The sequence below is a fragment of the Clinocottus analis genome, unplaced genomic scaffold (genome assembly GCF_023055335.1).
Source record: "Clinocottus analis isolate CAN_PGR_092001 unplaced genomic scaffold, fCliAna1.0.p SCAF_16, whole genome shotgun sequence".
In the NCBI taxonomy this organism is placed as follows: domain Eukaryota; kingdom Metazoa; phylum Chordata; class Actinopteri; order Perciformes; family Cottidae; genus Clinocottus; species Clinocottus analis.
In genome coordinates, this window is record NW_027175887.1 from 13845204 (window position 1) to 13862169 (window position 16966).

Here is a 16966-nt window from a genome sequence, read left to right on the forward strand (position 1 = left end):
GTATTTGAATCATATAGTACACTTGTGCTGTAGATACTGGCCTTGTCTTTCACAGGAAAGCAAAGCTCATGCAGTAGGTCATCTTCAAGTTATGCCATCTGTCAAAATTTGAATTTCATTCAATGCAGCTTTTACATAAAATAACATGTTTGCAGATTGTATTTTGCATTTGTTGTAGCATTTTATTATCCCTACAAACATTCATAGTATGTCCAAGTGTGTTTTATGTCTTTTAATCACGTCATTATATTTCTTTGAGTGTTTTTAACAGGATGTTTGTTTCAACCAGAATAAAAGCATAATATTGGAATTCTTTGTCGTATTTGATGTTTCATCTCATTCCCTTTTGGTTTTGATCTGAGTGTTTGTGCTGTGAGTCTTCAGGCGGACCAGAGAACGGAAGTGGCAAAACTTCCTGTTCACAGATGAGGTTTCACTGATGCTATTACAGAGAACAATGTGTGCATGTTTTTACTCAGAAGCTTCCACTCAGCATCATTTGACACATTGTTTATTGGATTAAACCAGTAAGTATTTTAATATTTATTTTGTAAAACATTAAGGCAAATTTCTTGCACTTTACAAACATTTATGTTCATCAATCACCACCAATTTGACTGGTGGGGCACCAACAAGACAAAAGTCCACTTACAGAAAAAAAACAAAAACATGGAGGTTAAGAGAACAAAGACAAAACAGACAACACAACAGGATTGAAAAACACAAAAAGCTTTAACAACACACATTACACTGAACACACTATGGAAATAATCCACTCGAAGACGTCCAGCTCATTTGAATTAGCCTGGTAAAAGACAGAGGACACATGTGATTGGTTGATGACAAACGCAAGAGGGCAGGGGCAATAAATCACAGAATTGCACACCTTGATGAAAGCTTTAATAGCTTCATGAAGCTTTAACTTGGACCTTCATGCATCAATTGTCCACCTTCCTTCATTCTCACCTTTGTATCCCTTTCTCGGGGCACCGTTCACGTCGGCATACTTGCCAGCTGGCTCTCCTGTGAAAGAATCAACCCAGATCAGTGTTAGAAATGTGCTCAGAAGAAAACTGCAGCAGCAAGAAAAAGAGGTTTAACAGCTCGGATACACCTCGCAACAACGACTTTGGACTTTATTCGAGGAGTCAGCGAGTTCACTTTGCACGCCCCATATTGCTTAAATGTAAAATAATCCCTAATGCATGTAGATGTACTTTTGGCGTGAAAGCAATTTTAGGTGAAATGTTCATTGCATGTCCAAAATAATTAAGTTCATTTTCCAAAAATAGCTGTAACTCGTTTACTCAGGGTAAAAATGTACGTTTGAACAGTTGCTCGGCAACATTTCGACACGTGCAAAACTGCAAAATAATGAGATATGACAGAAATGTGCAGCTCACTCTGTGCTGCCACTCTAATATTATGCAAGAAGACATGAATAATGAGGTCACCCTGAACAGCAAAGTGAGTGGAAGTGGATCATAAATGAGGACGTCTGTGGGTTTCTTGCTTACCCAAGGCATCGTGAGTTGCTCCTAGCTGAGCGCCGTAACCTGAGCAAACACAAGCAAAGGAGTTACATTTTCACAAGCGACAGAATCCATTCATGATTTTCGTCACTTTTCCTGATTCCCCAGGTAGCTGGAGGTAATGTGCACAGATAAAGGGTGTACTTAAAAATTAAAATCTTAATAATTCAAGACAAACCAGTCCTAAAAATACTAATGATTACTGTCATTCTCATGCAGCCACCTCTGTGGAGTGTGTGCTGGTGTGACAAAAGATACATAGGGTGATGTGCATAGTGTGAAAAGGTGTGTGTGAGTTTATTTAGGTGAGAGAATGCATGAAGATGTACCTGTTTGCTGAGCTCCATATCCTGCTACAGCCCCTGAAACAACACAAAATATGGAGATGAATCGACTTCCATCCCAGGCGTCATGACAAAAAGAAGTATTGTAAGCAGAGACATGCACACAGCACAGCCTCAAAGCTAATCTCAGATCATAAGACACATCTGCTGTCTGTCTCACGGGGAACACTTGCTTATTCCATCAACTAGCATTGTTATGTTTTCTCTATTCTCTTGTTGCAACCTCAGTGAGATTATCACACCCTGCTGCTTTAGAGAAACAGCCAAACTGTAATGTTTCCATCAAACGTTTTTTTCACACTTTATCGCTCTCACGCACATGCACTCGCTCATTCTCACCATATTTGTTGGCGGTTTTGGCGCCTTCAGCGCCGAGGTTGAGCTGCTGAGCAGGATATGGGTAGCCACCATCACCTGAGGGGGCGACAATTACGTTACATGTTCTGGCAGCCAGGAAGTGTTTGGTGCAACATTTTAGTGTGACAAAGCGAGGCCGTTGTTTTAATGAGGGACACAATTTCAGCTCCAAATAAACAATAAACATCAACATTCTGATATAGACAACAACAGGCAAGAAAAAGGAGTCCATTGTTGTACGTTAAAGTCTTAAGTGTTCTGTTTGCATTCTTGCAGAGAGCTACACATCTGTGTGGTCATTTTGTGTCGGCAGTAAGTTAGCTTAGCTTAGCTTAGTTTAGCGAGGCCCAAGTAAAGGTAAAAAAAATCCTTCCAGCCTCCTCTTCTGAAGCTCACTCATTAACATGTTATACCTCCGTACAAAAACCAAAGTGTAAAAAAATAAGACAATTTGCTGTTTTACATGGAATATTATGTACTGCTGTAATTCCCCAAATATCAAATTATTCCATCTTCTATTTTAGATGACAGTTGCAGTTGATTTTTTTTTTCATCTTCAGGCTGGTTTTGTGGATTTAAGACGAGTCATGGTGAAACATTGTGTCATAGAGAGATTCACAGGGGGGCGGGGCTTAGCACAGGCTGAATTGAAGTTGCTGCCACATGCAGCTCTTACCCTCCAGTCCAGCAGGAATCACTGGAGCGTTACCATAAGGAACCTGAGCTCCTCCTGCAAGGAAGAAATCAGATGGGCCAACTTGATTCATGTCCCTTCTCTCTTTTCCCCTTTTCCCCTGCACATGCTCTGCACACCAGCTCTGTGCTGTCCACCAGTTTAAATCTGACTCATGCATGGAAAGCCACATCGACAGAAGCCTGACTAATACTGTGACAGAAGGATGAGGCCATCTTGTCAGCATTGCTCACCATATTTGCCACCAGTTGAGTCGTGTCCTGCACCAAGTGCTCCTGAGAGAAGACAAGAGGGGCTTCAGTGACAAACAACACAGATCATATATTCATACATACTTGTTGGTCAGCTCTAGGAGGTTATTTCCCTCCAGCTTCATACAACTATTTCTCAAAAAGTAATTTGTGTGAAATGTTATCATTTATTGTTGCATTTGTTTTCTGATTGAAACTCTTTTGCTGTGTATTATATAATCAACTAACACATGACGATGAAGACATTTAAAACTGCAGCTTTTACAAGCTGGAAATGTTTCCCACCAGTTTGAGTTTAAATGTTATGATTTGGATCATCGTCTTCTTGGGAGTCATTCACACTTCTAGTATTTAAATGTGTTTGTATTTGTAACAGAGTTTGGCAGCCGGCGGCACATGGAGCGTAATCTTATTATTATTAAATCTCACCATATGCTCCCTGTCCTTGTCCAGCGTAGCCTCCTGTGCCGAGGGCTAGAAAAATCAGAAAAATATGTTTAAAAAAACATGCAGGTGAGTCACTGTTGACCTATGAACTGATTCGCCCTTTGGAATGAAATAGTGTGAAAAGCATCTACATGAGCAGGAAGTCAGAAACCACCAGATTAAACTGGTCAGCTTCTATAAATAAGAGACAATAGCTACACCCAGTGGATAACACCGGACGTGTGTGTCCTTGACGGCCTCTTATTTTATTCAGCTATAAAATTGAAGCATCTACGGGTTAGTGCCATCACCGCTGACGGGTTTGAGCAGGTTATGACTCCGCAAAATTGTTACCTTCACGCTTCCCTGATTTGTTCTCAGCACCGTCAGCTAACTCTGAAGAGTAACCAAGTCCTGAAACATAGCTCTAATTAGCATGATGATTGAATCTCATTGAATCTGATGCCCCTTTAAGTAGACTGAGTCCTCCTTCATTGCACATCTTTTTCCTCGAATTGACACTCACCAGCCCCGTGGCCATCGCCGTAACCATTCCCATAACCTGCTGGGAGAAGGAACTATATGTTAAAACATTAGAAAGGATGTCAGCTTTTATTTCAAAAGGATTTTAAAGAAAATATGTTCAAGTGTATTTGACATTTCTTGACTGTAGTCAGACCCAAAATGGTGAGGACAGCTTCAAAAGAGTCTGTTGCATGCGTGTGCAATACCTGTACACAAAGCTTTTGCACCAACATCTCAGAGAAAGAACAAAGAAAGTCACTCGACACAAACGATGAGCCGGTCTGAACCGAATAGCATCAGTGTCAGTCACGGCTTTGATGCAGATTCCCTCTGACACCAAACAGAATGAAGAGTGATCCTCTTCTTCAGTCATCGCATGCGGACAATTTCCTTTTCAAGTCTACGGTTTGGTTTTTCTGTATTCAAAATGTCTTCGGTGTTGCCTTCCGTACGTGCACAGCACACATCTTGGTAGCATTTGAATTCCTCTGCGTGGTCTGAAGAGTCGTCACTTACCGTAGCCGTTGCCCGCCATGGCACCCAGGTATCCTGTTGCTCCCTCGCCATAGCCTGTGACGGCACACATTCAGAACAAGTTGCTTGGGACACACACTCTCACTACTTCTGCATTTGTTTCAAATATATTTAATATCTGGCCATGAAGTCATTTTCATTTTGCACAAAAAGTGCGCCATGAATTATTATTTGAAGGCCATTTTCCAGCAATGTGATGAGCCCTTCACAAGAAGCACAGTCCACCTGAATGATCCAAAGAGCACCTGAATGTAATTACCACCAAGACCGAGCAGCGCTTCTCCTCCATTGTCTTCACATCAATATTTAACGTGGAAAGAAACATATTGACTTCTACGCATACAAAAGAAGAGGAAAAGACATCCACAGAAAGACAATACGAAGATGGCTGAAATAGTTTGTGAGTGATCCTTTGATTTGTTTTTTTTTTTTTTTAAAGCGGTATCAATTATTCACCATAAAGGAAACGAAGACACTGAAGCGACGTGTCTTCTGACCTTTAAAGAAAGGTGAAGATGGACTCAAACCCAGCTAATTAAATGTCTTGGAAGTCTCATAAGCAAACGATCGCTTTACAAGGCAAAGTAGCAGTAAAAGCTGGATGACACGGTCGACTGTGCATCCTCGGCCCGATTCAGATTCTGACAATCAAAATGCAGGAGGAGTTGCGTCCCCGTTGCTGTGTCTACGGTGTATGAAAAAGCTTTGGCTGAAAGCGTCAGCTGAAATGTAATGTGGAGAAAAATTCAGATTCTTTTGTTTTCAAACCCAAACAATTGCGTCAGGTCATTAGGTTTGTGGAGGAGGCTCTTAATAAACAAATGAGTGCTGGGCCACGTAGAGGAGACAGGTAGTTCTTCCCTGCAACACTAATAGGATACTCACCATGTCCAAGAGCAGCTGAGAAGAGAGAGAGAGAGTTACGAGTTAGTTTAAAAGGGAAAAAAACATGTGAGCAAAGAGAAAAGACAAATAAATGAACGTTTACCTCCGAGTTTCCCAGCTGCACCACCCAGATATGCTCCCTGTCCTAAACCTGTAGGCAGCGCATGAGAAACCTTTATCACAGGTAGAGCAACGCCATCATCTTTATCAGCTGAACTGTTTCCTGTGTGATGCGTCAGTAGCCAACATTACCTGGTCCGTAGCCCCCGGCCCCCAGGTTTCCTCCCAGATAGTTTCCTGGTCCTCCAATATAACCTGTGGAAGAAGTCAACACAAGCTCAGCAACATGATCCTAGTGGGCTGGAGGAACATGAGCCCTGATTTTCATCACTTTTGACCACTGCTTTTGGTTTGAAACACATGATAAAACCAGAAGATAATGCATCGCCTCATTCACTTGTTTCCATATACAGAAGATACAGAAGCTGCTGTTTTCAATGTGCAGCTGACAGAGGAACAAACAAAACAAAACAGACACAATAGATCTCAACATGTTTGTCGTGGTTGGATGGTTTTTTGCATACTCTCCACTGGACACTTTGCTGGACTGCATCCCAAAAACCACAACACCAGATGCTAATGCTTCTTTCAGGATGTCTTTGTAACGTCTGAGGAACAAAACATACATTTCTCCTTGTTATTTTCATCTTTGTTTTACATTTCCCTCTTTCCCGCCTCATCTTCCTGTGAATCCTTTTGTACAGTCTGTCCTAAACAGTCTTATAAAACTAAAAATAAGAAGAGAAAGATACACAATAAGACACAATGCCATTGTATTAGGTCTCACTATTGCTTACGGCCAAACAGAGAACTACAATGAAACAACTTTCTAGAAACAAAAACAACCATTGAATCAAGGACAAACTGATGTACATATTGTACCTGTAGATACAGCGTGGCATGCACCAGCCGTCATAAAATACATAGTGTGATTTGGCTTTAAGAGCTCTAATCTAAACCTCTTTGTCCTGACCACTCCATTAGAGATTAAGGGATCATCAACTGAAAGGAGCCTTTGAATGCACAGCCTAATGTATTCGTGAATGAATATCCCAAAAGCCTGCACAAACAAATACATGGAAATCTTCCGCCATGTTCGGCTCTGTGACTATAAACTGAAATGAGGACGTGTTCAATTGTGTGGCTCACGCATGAAACTATCTTATACGTAATGTCAAAATAACCACATGGCATAGTAGCAGATATTAAAGGATGTAAATATGCTCGGTGAGCTGCACGGCTCCCAGACGGGACTAAGTCCGATATGCAAACAAAGATCACATAAACAAACGAGCACTACTTCATCAAAAGCCACGCCCATTCTGCTACCAAGAGGCATTCAAATGTTGCAACAAAAAAATAAAAAGTTCCCTGTTTTCCTTTTCTTGAAAGCAGTGAGGCTCAACTTCATCAGATTGTTTCGTCAGGTGGAAGAGAGACATTTCTTGAAAGACAAAGAGAGGCCGAGCGTCGCTTCTAGCAGCTGAAGGCCCTGAACCACCTGGGCCCTGACACAGGGACCAAAAACAGAAATATTCAATAATTTCAACCATCAGGAAGCAGCATGAGTACTCAATTCTGGCTCAGACACGGTTATTTGTTTATCTAATAAACTCTTCCAAATGCAGACAAAGATCCATACATTGTACACACACACACACACACACACACACACACACACACACACACACACACACACACACACACACACACACACAGGGCTGAAAGTCTCATAAGTGGTAATTGCAACAACAACCCTGCACCAGGGTGATGGCAATAGTTTAGGCTCTGTACTATTTATATGTTGTTGTATTTTTCACTTCCTGTAGAAACTACAGTTTGTCACTCTGGGACTAGAAAAGCTCATTTGTTGGTTGAATCAAACGAACAATAAGTTCCTGTGTGTTTTCTATTGTCCAGTATAATGAGCGCTGCACAATGCTTTGTTATTGCTTTTGTGAATATGGATTATGTAGAGATTGCTGTTCACGTACGACACTTTTAGATTAACTAGTTATTTGGAGAAAGCCCTGGAGATGAGAAAAACATCTAATTTATGAGGATAACCTGGAGGCTTGTAGTACATACATGTGTTATTTAAAAGATTGAAGAAGCACATTTGTGCTCTTTTGTTCTTGTATAAGTAAGATACATGTTTTGTCTTGTAACCCCAGGTGGAAAGGAGCAGATGTTTAGCGTGGCGCAGAAGAAGAAAAAACTACACTCTAATCACGGCTTTAACCGGCACAAATGAAACACAAAGAGTTGTGCAAACGGACCTCAAGGCAGCAATAAGCTGAAGGATTAGAACAAAACAAGACAACAAGGAAGCAGATACTGCCTCCAGCGTCCTGATGAACACGAGAGGAAAAGCATAGGAACAACACGGCCAACACTTTAGAAACGATGGAGACTTTCCAAACAGGAACCTGAAACGATTGTGTCACTTATTGAATTAAGAAGGAATTTAAAACAGAGGTGGGGAAACAAAGATGTACAATAACTATGTGACATTTGTAAGTAAGGATTTGGATAACTTTTGGATAGGATTTTTTGAGGAGGAAAGTGTAGATCTCAAGAATGCACAAAACGACATTGTGGTGATGTATAAAGACAAAGCTTTGCTCTTACTTGTTGCCTGGTCATTCCTCCCAGTCTGTCCTGGGATACTGAGAGCTTTTGACTCCGAGACATCATGTTCAGCATGGGAAAGGTGTTTGACCTTCTGACCATCAGCAGTAAAGGTTTTCGCTTCATGCCTTTCTACTGAGGCGATGCCTAAACTTTGGGTTTCACTTGCACCTGGGATCACTGGTCCGTAGCTCCCGCCTCCTTGTGCGTGAACATTTACAGAACCGGCACCGCGCTCCACAGAAACAGTCCCACGGATTCGCGGCCCACTTTTCTCTTTCGCCACAAGTCCGAGCTCTTTCACACGCTGGCCTTCTGCCACAGCAGATGCATAGCTTCTGGTTCCCTGACCTTGAGGGACAGAGAATAAATTGCTTCCGCCATCTTGAGCTTGAGAAAGAGGCAGTTGATAGGATCTCTCTCCGTGGGCTTGCGGAGTTAAAATTCCAAGGTGTTTGCCGTCCGTGCCAACGCGAGGCTGAAGCACTAAACCTTGACTCCTCTGGGCTTCTGAACCCAGATGCTCCTGGTGATTGATCCCCAACACATCGGACAAATCACGAGTGGATCCACAGTTCGGGGATCGCTGATTTTGTTGGGTAGATGAATCATAGTCTCTTGCACTCTGGACCTGAGAGGAACCCTGACTTCTGGTTTTGTCTTTGACTTGAGGCAGCTGCTGTCTCACACCCCTTCTTTCTAACACGGTTGGCTCATAACGTTCTCCTCTTTGTGCTTGTGAAACAGCCAGACTAGGACCTTTACTCTGTTTATCAAGAGCTGTCATGGGTCCCAGACTTGATGACTTGACCAATCGATGAAGGCTTTTGATATCTCTTCCATGCGGCAGCGAAGCAGGTCGAAAGCCGTACTCTTCCTGCAAACGGGGATCAGTTGGTATATCGCTTCTCCTCATGTCGGGCATGCCAGCTCCAAGAGTTCTGTCTCCATACGAGGGACCGAGTGCTTTGCTCTTTTCTCTCTTCAGATCTTCAACAGCTTGGCCCAGATCGGCCATCTGAGGTCCACCCAAATCTGCTGCAGACACACCTGGCAGAGAAATATCATCATGCATTCACGACGTCTTGGTTGTGCAGAGACAACAGTGTTCCTTTGAGGGTCAAAGGCACACACTGCAGTGGAGTGTGTATAAGAGCGTCTCAATGCAATTAACACATCATCCATAGTATTACTGGTACTCAAATGGATATAATGGGACACCAAACGGAGACAAGGCAACATCCATTATGGCTTGAAATCAGTCCAGTGTCAGAGGACGTAATCATCACCATAATCGGACACATCACAGCGCTTCTCACTGAGTCAGAGCGATGACATCAACACATGACAACAAAATGTTGCCGCCCCAAATTGTTGAACTGCCATAAAAACACCTCAGAGTTACAGAACCAGAAGAAGACGCCACCGGACTCATCAGTGTGTGACGGAGACAACTGATGAATAACATCTTACTGCGACCACCATAACGTAATATATTTAATAAATCTACCGGCTCACAGTGACCTGACATGCCCCATGCTTATTTGAATATTTAGTTTTGTCCCTATATAATCGATACGTGAACACAATTCTAGGCAAGATTCTAGCAAAATGCAGCTTTCACAACATCAGAGTATCACTGTAATCTATCTGTAATCAAATTTTATTTAGTTTGCATAACCTACTGGAGCACTAAGTACTCGATAGTCATCAACTTTCAGACTTTGAACAGTTGTAATAGGAGCTGGGCAACTCATGCAACATGCAACACAGATGAAACACTGATAGACGAACACAGTCAAACATCCGACCTGCTGTGCACACAAAACCAAAACAGAGGAGCTGATGATGGATACAGGAGGTAGATGTGACTTCATGCAAACACAAAGTTAGCATGAACTCGACGTCAGTGAGTCACGAGACACCAGGGGTTACAGACGAATACGAGACAGAACAAAGACAGACACAGACTGACACACACCGCGGGGGCTGTGGGAAAGGTTTTTTTTTACCAGGTTTTTGCTCCTTAGCCTTCTGTCCAGTGGGATACCCACGTCCAATTCCTAATGATAGCAGACAGGAGGACTGTAAATGATTACACTCAACATGCTAACTTACAGAGACACCCCGGCCAGCACTGTGGACGGACCAGAAGCGGCCCTCACCACTTTGAGCTGGAGCCCCCGGCATCGCCGCCATTTCGGCCACTGATCGTTTCGTTCATGCACTCACACAGAAACTGCTTCGTTTTACGTCTTGGAGATGAAGCTATGCAGATTCACGCTGAAAAGAACAACCGTATTTCTTACCTGTATCGTCTTTTCAACTGTCCCTCATGAGTTTAAGGTGAGAGCAGGCCTCACTGATGTTAACTGTACTTATTAGCCATTATGTGACGCGTCAGGCCTATTTCATAGCAAACGTAGTTATTCGTTCCAAATAATAGTATTAAAAGACAAAAAAAAAGTTTTTGAAATGTATACTTTTTTAGTTTTATTTCACCCCTCTTTTAGGATGGGCGGCGCTCCCAGCATGCACCTGCACGGCCTCAGCTGTGGACCAGACAAGTCTACAGTCTTGAAGCTTGTTTGCAAAGATCTTCTTCGTCTGTACTGGCACATGAAAGGCCCTCGGTTCAGTGGAACAGGACACATGTAATATGACAGAAAGCTACTCAACGACCTTCAAATGTGATCATAAATAATCTCGGTATTACATTGTTTTCTGTGCCATCCGGTGAACTTGTTTTTATCCATAACTGCCAGCTTAAGTGTGTGTTTGTGGCAGGAGCGATGTGTGGAACATAAGAAAGTAGCCTCCAGCATACAAATTCGAGCTGAATGGACAAAGTAATTGGTTCTGAGGTAAGGCCCGATTCATCACTTACCTGGTCTGGCTCCAGGATAGCCCATGCCGGCCAAAGCCCCGTATCCTGGCAAGAAAACAAAAAGCCAAGTTGAGAGGACGTGGAGCAAATCTGTAACTGTGACAAGCACCCTGATTACATCACTAGTGCCCTGGGTTTTGTTTCTCCTGTTTTACAAGGACAGATCATTTATTTTCCAAGGTGCAATATGCCCTTTACATCACATCCAGCGACAATGACAGAGGGCCACTTAGTGACTTCTCACACAAACAAGCAGAGGGTTTACAGAGATGCGCTGAGTGTGCTCTCGTTCGGACAAAGGACGTAAGCAAACGGTGGAAGCATATAATCACGTACCTGGTAGAGTACCGAGGCCACCGCCATAAACTGGAAAATCACAAAAACATAGAGTTTTATTTACAAAGAAACTTGATCTTCATAGTTTATCAAGTCCATTAAAACGTCATTGACTCTAGATGTGTCAGTCTCACCACGTCTCCCTCCATGGCCAAGTCCCAGTCCATTTGTAAATCCAGTCCCCATTGCCATTCCTGTGCCCAAAGCGGCACCTGCAATCACACGATGTTGTGTTAAAAAGGTTTGTTATGTAGATGGGGCCAACCAGAAATCAGCCACAGGAGTCAAGGGGGATAAGGATAAGCAAGTCGGCTGTGAGAGCTTGATAAGTGGTTGTATTGATGTACCATAAGATCCCTGGCCTCCATATCCACCTTGCCTCAGGCCGCCTCGACCTCCTAATCCGAGGGCTCTGTAACCTCCTGTGGAAACAACCAAAAGCACGTATTTCACATTGTTGTTCAGCAGCGGTCTGCTAAAAAGTCTCATCAGTCAGACTTTAGATACACAGATTGTTTCTCTGCATCAGGACTGGAGGGAGGTTTTCTCACTGGGTAATTTACCTGAAAGGAGAGAAAACACTCCCACTATTAAAAGGTGTAACGGTCACGTTATATGCTGCTTTATTTTACTGCTTTGGTAATCCTGTGTTCTGGAAGATGTTTAAGGTGTGCATCTACGTTTTGTCCTGCATGCCTGTGGGAATTTATGTGGTCTTGAGTCGACTTACCCGCACCAAGATGAGCCGCTGGATAACGACCAACTAGGATTTAAAAGAAATGAAGCAATGCAAACGTCAGCAACTCTTCTGAAGTGAGAGCAACACAAGGCAATGCTTTGTGCAGAAGGTTGAACATACTTCCAGTCTTCATCGCTTTGGTGCCGTATCGGCTCCCCAGTGCTCCGAGGGCACCGGCAACTGAGAACAAGCACAAAAAGAAACACTCGGTGATTTTATGACACAGTGCACCCCTCGGGAGATTCTTTTAAATATGTCTAATACATAACTAATTTCACATCTGTAAATGCTACAACATACAGATGTTCCCTACACTGGTGCATCTGTATGTGATGGAGAACACGCTACACCAGTGGTACATTCAATAAGTCAACGCATTACAAAGGATATTACATGTAGACTTGTGCTCTTTATTTGTTTTCTTGGCCTATCTGTAAATGTGAAGACTTGCACAGATGACAATACACACAAAACCTGTAAATCAGTGAGTGACGTTTCTAATCACGTGTTTGGCTAATTCAATATATTTGTTCTTTAGTCATTCGTGAACCACTTGGTGTAACAGTACATGCTAAGTAAACCACTGACCTCCAGGTTTTACTCCAACGCCAACACCTGAGAAAAAAACAACACACAGACAGGAAAAGAGGAGAAAGACACAAATATTTAAAGAAAAATGTGTGTTGTCTTCTTGTTGTTTCCAGGAGTAATTGAGAGGCCTACCATGGCAAAGCAATTAAAACATTTAAAAGAAAACGTGAGACACACCTCGAGCTGGCAGCACTCTCCCCCAGGATACACTTTGAGGTTTGACTCCTAAAAAATAAAATACAAAAATGTTAACATCGTGGCGGTTTGATTTTCATCTTAAGTGTTTCCATTCAGTAGACTAAAAGACACATTTTCTGAATAACCTTAAATCAAATGACTAAATAGAAACAACATGAAATCAGACACGATGCACAGATTAGTACAAATATGTTAATTCTGCATTCACTGTATGGAAATGATGATATGTGGTGAAAATATACATTTCATACTTCTAGTTATATTATTTTCGTCCTACAATGATGGACTTTTGATGCAGGAGATAAAGCAAATAATTAATCTCTTCAGTAAAGCTTCTCATTTGCTGGCTTCACATTGTTGGACATTGAGTGTCAGTAATTTTTTTTTAAATATTGATTTTCAAGCCTTTACGAACTACTTGAATTCTATGCCAAATAAGGCGAATATGAGAGGCATAATGATGACAATACTTCAAACTACTGAGTATTATAGATGCCACTAGTGTGTCATGAATATTGTGTCACCAGACCTGGCAACCCACAGGCGAGGAGGGAGGAACAGATCTCCATTGATGGAGACGGAGGATGAGACAAATTGGAAGCGACTGCTGAGTCGGTCTGCTATTCTCACGTTTGGTCGTCAAATCTGACGCCACCGTTTCATCGCATCCTTTGACTCAAAGAAGTTAGATCATGTAAACCGCAGCGACTCACTGATGCTGCAGCCCCAACGTCCACAACGTCTCACAGACAAGATATTTAACAAGTGAGTGAGAGTGAACCACTGGAGATCCACCAGAGCGCATTGCTTTTTAAGTTATTCATTATTATCACCACGACAGCCAGGACCTATAAATACTAATCACATGATTGAAAATGTAACAAAACATATTAGATGTTTGTGCAGAAGACCATATTTTGCATTTTTGATAAAAGTCACTTTTGTTTAACTTGAACAAAGTTTTCAGCTTTGTAGCAATATTATCTTTTTAAACCTGAAGATTGTCTCTTCCTCAACCAAAAGGTGGATCAGGATATCACACAAAGGTGAAACGTATTCACAATGAATGTCATCAGATACATTTGATCATATTTTTAGTGATTATTTTTTCCCAATTAACACGAGAGGCCATTAGGAAGTGGAATTAAGAAGGGATTGGATTTTCTTTTAAGACAGAACACGACATGCTGAGAATACCCAAATATGTTAAAGTCATAATTTCATAACTGAAGAAAACTGTTAATCAAGCGTTTTTTTTTCTTTAGTTCATCACCAGTGTTCAGTCTTTACTTGTGAAATCCTGGAAGTTTTCTTACCGCCTTGCAGAGTTTGCTGAGCCAACCAGAGAAGCAGCGATGTCTGGAGCAGAGCTGGAACCAGCATGATGGAGATCTGCAGGAAACACGGAGCAGCACTGAAGGAGAGCAGAAGAGCAGCTGATGGACAGATGAACGGAGAGCTGGAAGCTTAAAGCACCACTACTCCTGGTGCCTTATATATGGTACTCTGTTTGATACCCTCCTACTGCCCAGTCCTGCCCTCTGCACACACACACACACACACACACACAAGATTGGGCAAAGCCAAAGGCCCATTTTGGCCCATTTCCATTAGCTGAAAACACACACACAGACACACGCACGCACACAGTCACACACACACACAGACACACACACACACACACACACACACACACACACACACACACACACACACACACACACAGGAAACCTTTCTACCTTTTAGCGCATGATAACAACTGTAGAGAAGGAGACATTTCTTTTCAAAATTAGAAAATCGAATCAGAAGACTAAAAGCAAGAGAGGACATTTTTTTGAGACGGCACTAAAGAGCAAACCTCTACAAAGCGTCGGTCTGTGTGTATAAAGCCTGTTAACAAGAGGCGGGAAAGTCAAAGTCGAGGATTTAACGGTGCATTTTCCACACACACGAATCATATGTGTGGTGAAATGCAACTCGTGCTCCAAGGGAAATGCTCACATGCAACTTTTTAGATAAGTGCAGAGCAGAGCAAAGGATTGGACGATGACAATTAACTCGAGAGAGGCTCCGCATCAGGTCATCAGGTCAGTGGACAGTTGACCCTCCTGTCGGCGTGGGGAAAAACACACGTTTTCTTCGTCCCTCTGTGTTTGGGGTTGTGGCTTCATCTGCTGCTTCATGAGCTCACTCGTGCTGGTTCTGCACGTTCTATAAGTCCTGCACGGTGCCGTTGATCCGATGGTACACTCTGCTGGGTGTCACACACTCTCTGGGGGGCTCAGCAGAGCAGATCCCAGACCAGTTAGTGAAGCCCCGTGAAGTGGATGACATTTAATCAAAATGGCTATAATTTAATGGTTTGATTCTGCAAACTGTCTTTTAACTTTGATTTTCTTGAGAAGCCGATGACGGAAAAGTCCTCCATCAATAATACACTTGAGGAATAACGGCTAAATGAACATGGAGACAGGCAAATTAAGACAGATGTGTTGAACTCACCAAACTCACCTGCGTCACAGACGGTTCAACAGCCCGATTTTTCTTGGGATTTGTTAATAAAGTAAACATTAATCTTCCTATAAACAAGAAGGATAAACAAATGAGAGACAGCAAACAGAATATGTTCTAGCGTAAATATCCCGGAGAAATGTGGAAATTGCTCAGGAAACATAACATCATTTTTGTATTTGTGTTGGGTGTTTTGTTTGGGAAAAGCATGCAACTAACAATTAACACACACGCACACACACACACACACAATGCCGCTGTAGAAATCGCACCCAATGCTTCTGCCTCAATTAAAGCACCAGTTTAAGGAGTTTCCATGGATTTCTACAGAAGAGCGCTGCAATCTGACCTTAAACAGGCTGTCAGCTGTAATGAGGCCCTTTGGGGGGGAACAGTCTGTTGAGACTATGTGCATGAAGCCCCTCATATTGTATAGTGTGGGAGGTCCCTTGAACAACAGCTGTTTCTTAATCTAACGTTTAAGTTTATGTCTTGACCTCAGGCTCAGCAGCAGTCAATGCAAACGTCTGACTGGAGAACCACATATGGCGGTTTTTACGCTTTCTTCCTTGTTTCTATGCCACCTGAGGAAAACTAGAGTCACACGGGCAGACCACCACATCGTCTTCTCTGGTGGTACCGGGCACAAGACAATAACACAACCCACGTCTGACTCACGGCTCCCTCGCCCGTGATTCACTTCTAAACATTTATCCGTCCGCACGTTTGAGAGGTGCCCGTTTCAAAGAAGTCCGGTCTATAAGGAGTGTGTACATGTTTGGAGACGAGATGTCAAAGCTGTAAAAGTAAGAGCGGGTTGTTGTGAGGGCACGTGCAGACGGTGTTGGCTCATTTACCCAGAGAGCCGTTTGAGAACAGGGAGTTTAGTGTCTGTGGAGACACATCTGGATGGCAGTTTCACTGTGGTCTGTCATGATAGAAACACTGTGTGCACCAGTACATACGTAACAATTACATTCTGTGTGTGTTCGTGTCCTCGTGTGTCCTTCAAGGGATTCGAGAGAAGAAAACAATGTCCCCTCTGCAGTTGACATTTAGACAATATGTTCTATTACAGGTTTTCTGAAAAGTGAACGCATCCAGTGTGTCCGTTAAAACACAGATTTATTGTACAGCTTGTACAACTTAATGCTGCAGTGCAGTCCATTGTTTCCTTGCCTCTAAAAATAAACCCAAATGTTCCACAGAATGTGCAAAACATGGGAATAAACACAGACTGCACTGTCTAACAAAGCAGGGACACCTGCACCTGATTACATCATCAGTCAATCAGGCATCTCAAAGCGCACCTGGCGCCACTTGGTGGTCGGAGGTGTAATTACGAATCATCTCAACTTGAAGACTTCCCTGAAGAGCTTAAATCTGGAGAAACTATCAATTGCAGTCTTGATAAGAAGAACTCCAGTAATAATTTGAGTAATTTAAGATATTTTAATTGTCTTTT

At 42.5% G+C, this 16966-nt stretch overlaps 1 protein-coding gene across 1 annotated transcript; it reads right to left on the reverse strand.

Moving 5' to 3' along the window:
- Positions 1-614: 614 nt before the first annotated feature.
- LOC137786491 (keratin, type II cytoskeletal 3) lies at positions 615-14373 on the reverse strand. The gene is made up of 23 exons (XM_068578398.1): positions 14307-14373; positions 12970-13017; positions 12790-12816; positions 12322-12381; positions 12193-12225; positions 11810-11884; positions 11597-11674; positions 11463-11492; positions 11127-11171; positions 8240-9289; positions 5801-5863; positions 5652-5699; positions 5549-5563; positions 4646-4699; positions 4131-4169; positions 3959-4018; positions 3608-3652; positions 3161-3202; positions 2910-2963; positions 2216-2290; positions 1518-1556; positions 967-1023; positions 615-805 (listed from the first exon to the last, which is right to left on the reverse strand). The coding sequence occupies exons 1-23, from the start codon at positions 14371-14373 to the stop codon at positions 801-803; spliced, it is 2109 nt and encodes a 702-aa protein (XP_068434499.1). The 3' UTR covers positions 615-800.
- Between the last annotated feature and the right edge of the window lie 2593 nt (positions 14374-16966).

Bases quoted from the DNA above. Each gene is read 5' to 3' on its own strand.
- LOC137786491 (XM_068578398.1), bottom strand. From the start codon at position 14,373: ATGCTGGTTCCAGCTCTGCTCCAGACATCGCTGCTTCTCTGGTTGGCT. The intron at 11,885-12,192 runs GTAAGTCGACTC...TTGTTTCCACAG, and splicing joins AGCGGCTCATCTTGGTGCGG to GAGGTTACAGAGCCCTCGGA. The intron at 11,172-11,462 runs GTACGTGATTAT...TTTTCTTGCCAG, and splicing joins TGGCCTCGGTACTCTACCAG to GATACGGGGCTTTGGCCGGC.